This window comes from Silene latifolia, chromosome Y (genome assembly GCF_048544455.1).
Source record: "Silene latifolia isolate original U9 population chromosome Y, ASM4854445v1, whole genome shotgun sequence".
NCBI classification, from domain to species: Eukaryota; Viridiplantae; Streptophyta; class Magnoliopsida; order Caryophyllales; family Caryophyllaceae; genus Silene; species Silene latifolia.
Window position 1 is genome coordinate 425,119,650 of NC_133538.1, and position 5,606 is coordinate 425,125,255.

General features: G+C 33.1%; 1 protein-coding gene across 1 annotated transcript; it reads right to left on the minus strand.

The window, feature by feature from the left end:
- Window positions 1-638: 638 nt before the first annotated feature.
- On the minus strand, window positions 639-1,649 carry LOC141632489 (protein FAR-RED ELONGATED HYPOCOTYL 3-like). Its single transcript, XM_074445035.1, has 2 exons — window positions 1,404-1,649; window positions 639-1,175 (listed from the first exon to the last, which is right to left on the minus strand). The coding sequence occupies exons 1-2, from the start codon at window positions 1,647-1,649 to the stop codon at window positions 639-641; spliced, it is 783 nt and encodes a 260-aa protein (XP_074301136.1).
- Window positions 1,650-5,606: the final 3,957 nt, after the last annotated feature.

A 5,606-nucleotide genomic window follows, 5' to 3' on the forward strand; every position in this document is an offset into this window, starting at 1 on the left:
GAATTTTATTAAGCAATATAATTGTGATTAGGTTGAATGAATGCATGCAGGAGACCGATTAATTAGTTACCCCCGACCTGGATCGAAAGATTGGAAGGGAAGGCTTGCTTAATTACAATAGGTGATACCTAATCAGGGCGAAAGCTAAATTAGGGAGACCCTAGGGCGATTAGATACCGAAAGGGTATAATCGAAGGTTTAAGTACCGAAAGGTGACGACCTCACTCTTCTTATCAATAATTTAATCGACTCAGTTGACCCGATAGTGTAGCTGCCACGGTAGACCGATTCCTAGCATATTTCTGTCTTTTATCTGATTTACCCTTGTATTTCTTCATTAATTTCTCGCATTCCTTTCCCTCTCGCCTTAGTCTCTTAGTTTAGTTCAATCAAATCAAACTCCCAATTGTGACATTAGACAGATAGAATAGACAAGTGAATAGTAAACCACCTCCCTGTGGAGATCGACCCTACTTACCGCTGACTTCTGTTAGTAGTACTTAGGTAATTTATTTTTGGTACAGAAACGACCGTATCAGTAATCTTGATTATTTTAAAGCGTAATGCATTTTTCATTCTTCTTCTTCATCTTCATCCTCCATTTCATTTTCCTCTTCATCTTCTTCCTCCAAAGCATGCTAAAGAAACAGATTTGGACAGTTTCTCTTGTCATGGTGTCCTATTTGTTTGCAGTTGTGACATAGCGTCTTCGGTTTGCTCGCCTTCTCAATTGCCTTATCCTTGTTTGATTTCATTTTCTTGCCGCTTCCTTTGTTTTTTGCAATCTTTGGTGGAAGAACAGTAATATTCGATTTTGCTGAACAACCTAAGAGCATTTCCAGTTCTTGTTCCTTTATCAAGCTCTCTTTTGTTGGATTTATTTTCTCTCGGAATTGTAAAAGCATCAAACTTAGCTCCTTGATTTGATTTTCAGGCATCGAGGTAAGAACACTTATTGTTGCATAAAACTCTGACCATACCCTTGATAATTCCAACTTTCTCAAATTAGTGGAATCGTAGTCTTGCAATAACTTTCCATCCAGTCCATACAAAGGCTTTCTATATGATTTCTTCGTCCATCTGGTTTCAATGTACTGCTCTGGTATGCTTTGCAGTCCTTTTCCTGATATAATCCATATAATGTGTTTACAAAGGATTCCTTTCCTCTCAAACATCTTCCACGTACATGTTGTTTCTTTTGATTCGTATTACATTGTAGTTATTTTAAAAGGCAAACATAGTTATTATATAGTTCATCATGAATTATTTTATGCAGACTAGCAATGACACCAAGGTAAAAGTCCTTCAGTTTTTTAAATTGTAAAACACGGTTATTGTATTCTTTTATTATAGTTATTGTATGTTAAAGTAAAAAGACAATTATGCTTATAAAACTGAATAACCTGAAATGTTCTATGCTTCCTGTAGGCATCTTCAACATTTTTAATGTGCATGTTTACTTGCTTAGAAAACCCCCTAACGGCACACGAACAGGGAGCCATTTGCACTTGCTCTTGGAACTCATAGAAAACAGTGTGTGTGTAGATTTTAGAGGCATGTTTCTCAATCATTGTCTTAGAAGAAACCTGTGGCAATGTGCTGTCACTTGCAGCATCAAGAAATCTGTGATTATAGCGTTGTTGTTCCATTTCACTCTAAAAACGCAACCAAAATTCTACAAGTGTGCCATCTATGCTCTCAAATCTTTTGAAATAACTATTTTGACTCTCTGATCTTTGTGTAGTTTTCAAAAGGCAGCCTAAAGGCAAATCCTTAAAGTAAGCAGGTATCCATTTGTGCCTTTTGCCATACATGTATGTCAACCAAGTATTATCATTCAACTCAAAGTCATTAATCACTTGAGTCCATTTTTCTTCAAACTCAATGGGTTCCAAGTCAGTATCCCAAACAACTCCACATATCCGCTCAACAAAGTCAGTCTCCATACAAATCCGTGACTCAACTTTATCGGTAAGTTTTTTCATTATATGCCACATACAGTAGCGATGTCTTGCTTTCTTGAATACAGAACGCACCCCGAGTTAAATTGCCGGATCTTGATCAGTAAGAATGCACTGAGGTTCCTTGTTGCTCATACAATCAAGGAACTTCTTAAACACCCAAATGAATGACCCATCGTTCTCGTGATCGACAAGTGCAGCAGCAAAAGTCACTGATTTTTTGTGGTTGTCAACACCAGTGAATGGGATGAAGGCCATGTGGTACTTGTTAGTACCGTAAGTAGGATCAAAGGTGATGGTGTCCCCAAACAAGGAATTATTCATTATTGCTTGTGCATCTGCCCAAAAGATTTTAGCCAAACAATTATCCTCATCAACTTGATAAGCATAGTAAAAGCCATCTTGTGATTTAGAAAGCGCCTTTAAATAATCGAGAATCATGTCAGCATCCTTGTCACCTATATAACATTTAATATTTCTTTTGAAGTTCTTGAATTCTGTGAGAGATGCGCCAATATTTGCATACCCATTTGATTATTCCGCCAGAATTCTAAATGTCTTGGTAGCCCCGATGTTGAGTTTACAATTGTTAACAATTGTCTGCTTCATGTAAAGGTTAAGTGTTCTTACGTTTTTCTGGAATTCCCGTTCTTTGAGTGAGCAGAGTCTGTGATTATGAACTTCATAAAACGTATCAATAGCATACTCTATTAGCTCCTTAAGGTCATTGAATACAGCACAAAACCGTATTTTTGCTTTGTAACCAAATCTTGTTATTTTTGTTTTCTTTGGCTCTACAGATCTTTTCCTCTTCTTATTCTCTTCTGTATTTTCAAATTCAACAACAGGTTTGAGTTTTTTGTGATCCTCTTTGAATCCATGTCTGCTACAGACCATTGATTTTTTGTCTATCAAACCATCACAGAATCTTGTTTGTGTGTACTTTCTTGGTATGAAACCACAAGCCACAACATATAAATTGTAAAACTCTATTGCCTCCTCCAGCTTTACAAACATTAACCCCAGAGCAGGTTTGAAACCATTTTCTACCATCCTATTCCACTCCTCACTGCCACCTAGAGTATATCTCAATCCCAGATTATGGATAGTATTTTCTTCTGTTTCAGACGCAACAGTAGGTGTAGACAAAATTGTTGCATTGATAGTATTAATTTCAATGCCTGAAAACATTAAAACAGGAGAACTTTTATGGTATTATTAATTTCATTATCTTAGATTCTACACAAAACAAAACAATACAATCTCTGCTACAACAGTTATTTTAACGTTATAATGCAGTTATTGTATTATACAAATGCAATTATTCTATCAGAGAGGGGAGGGTTTTAGTGAGATTGGTAGCCTAGTCCACCGCAATGCACACACAGTTATTTTAATGTACTATTAAAGTTATTTCATTATTAAAGAGCAGTTATTGTAAGGATTTTTTTGTCAGATCCTATAAAATAGTATTTATTATTAAAAAAACAATTTCTGCTACAACAGTTATTTTAACGTTATAATGCAGTTATTGTATTATACAAATACAATTATTCTATCAGAGAGGGGAGGGTTTAAGTGAGATTGGTAGCCTAGTCCACCACAATGCACACACAGTTATTTTAATGTAATATTAAAGTTATTTCATTTTTAAAGATCAGTTATTGTAAGGATTGTTTTGTCAAATCCTATAAAATAGTATTTATTATGAAAAAACAATTCTGCTACAACAGTTATTTTAACGTTGTAATGCAGTTATTGTATTATACAAATCCAATTATTCTATCAGAGGAGGGAGGGTTTTAGTGAGATTGGTAGCCTAGTCCACCACAATGCACACACAGTTATTTTAATGTAATATTAAAGTTATTTTATTTTTGAAGAGCAGTTATTGTAAGGATTTTTTTGTCAGATCCTATTAAATAGTATTTATTATGAAAAAAAAAAAACAATTTCTGCTACAACAGTTATTTTAACGTTATAATGCAGTTATTGTATTATACAAATCCAATTATTCTATCAGAGAGGGGGAGGGTTTTATTGAGATTGGTAGCCTAGTCCACTACAATGCACACACGGTTATTTTAATGTAATATTAAAGTTATTTCATTATTAAAGAGTAGTTATTGTAAGGATTTTTCTGTCAGATCCTATAAAATAGTATTTATTATGAAAAAAACAATTTCTGCTAGAACAGTTATTTTAACGTTATAATGCAGTCATTGTATTATACAAATACAATTATTCTATCAGAGAGGGGGAGGTTTTATATTGAGATTGGTAGCCTAGTCCAGCACAATGCATCACAGTTATTTTAATGTAATATCAAAGTTATTTTAATACTGTAAGTCAGTTATTGTATTATTGTAATCTAGTTATTCAAATACTAGATAGTGAATGATATCATGAATGAAAAACTACATGCAATTACTGTGATATTATGTATTTGTTATTATAACGACAAAATCAGTAACAATATGAAAACAATATACATGCAATCAGTAATTTTAACAAAAAACTTATCAACCTAATAACAACAGTTATTATATCAGCATTATGTCATAAATTTATACCTGAATTCATCGTTGTTTGATTATCAGCAATATTATCAAGCAGAGTAAGAGTTTGATCGTCTGAATTCAGCATCGTTGAAGCTGAAAATTATGGAAAAAACACGTAAATCAAGTCAGAATTTGTTATTTGATTCAATTACAGAAGTTATTCGATTATTAAATCAGAAATCGGAAGAAATATCAATACCTTCAGTCGAATTTGAAGAATTAGGGTTTTCGGAGATAAATTGGTGAACAAATTGTTAGTTTTAATTGAAAAAATCAAAATAATGAATGAATTGTTGATCAAATTTTGAATAACTGATGAATTTGTTGATCAAATTTGTTGATCAAATTTTGAAGAACTGGTGAAACAAATTTCGCGTGAGTTTTGATGAATAGAGTGTTTGATCAGTAGAGAGAGAAAGGGGGGAAAGAGAGAGAAAGAGCTAGGAATTTATGACGTCTAAAATTTTAATAATTAGGAATTTATGATTCAATATATATATATATATATATATATATATATATATATATATATATTGAATCATGTGAGGCACCTTTCTTATGGTGAGGCGGCTGGACTCATCTCATCCATTCAAATTATTAACATATGGTTTAAACCAAACCACATCATCTATTGTTAATTCCACTCAGCTGTGTACCACCTCCCCCATTATTTTATTCTAAATTTCAATTGACGCATAAAGAACACAATTTTTTTACCATCAATTTCTCTTCCGTCTCGTCGTCTTCGTCCGATTCAAGCTACAATTTCTTTGATTCTTTTGCAATTTATGCATTTATGGATCGTATGCTATGTTCTTGTTCCTCACTCTAGGTAATTTTGGCAATCGTTTTTCCGAGTTATGTTTTTATCATCATAATTACATAGTTGCAACTTAAAATAATAATTGTTGTGGTTTCTACTAATAATTTCATGATCTACTTTTGTTATTGATACTAATTTCTGTATTTTAGGGTTTATTTATATAATTTGTGATTGTTGAGATTATTCGAGATATTTTGAAAGTAGCTAGGTTAGTTAATTGACTGATGCTTGAGAGTTATGATAGCTCCTGGAATCAGATTT

Bases quoted from the DNA above. Each gene is read 5' to 3' on its own strand.
- LOC141632489 (XM_074445035.1), bottom strand. From the start codon at position 1,649: ATGGAACAACAACGCTATAATCACAGATTTCTTGATGCTGCAAGTGAC. The intron at 1,176-1,403 runs GTTATTCAGTTT...TGTACGTGGAAG, and splicing joins GGAAGCATAGAACATTTCAG to ATGTTTGAGAGGAAAGGAAT.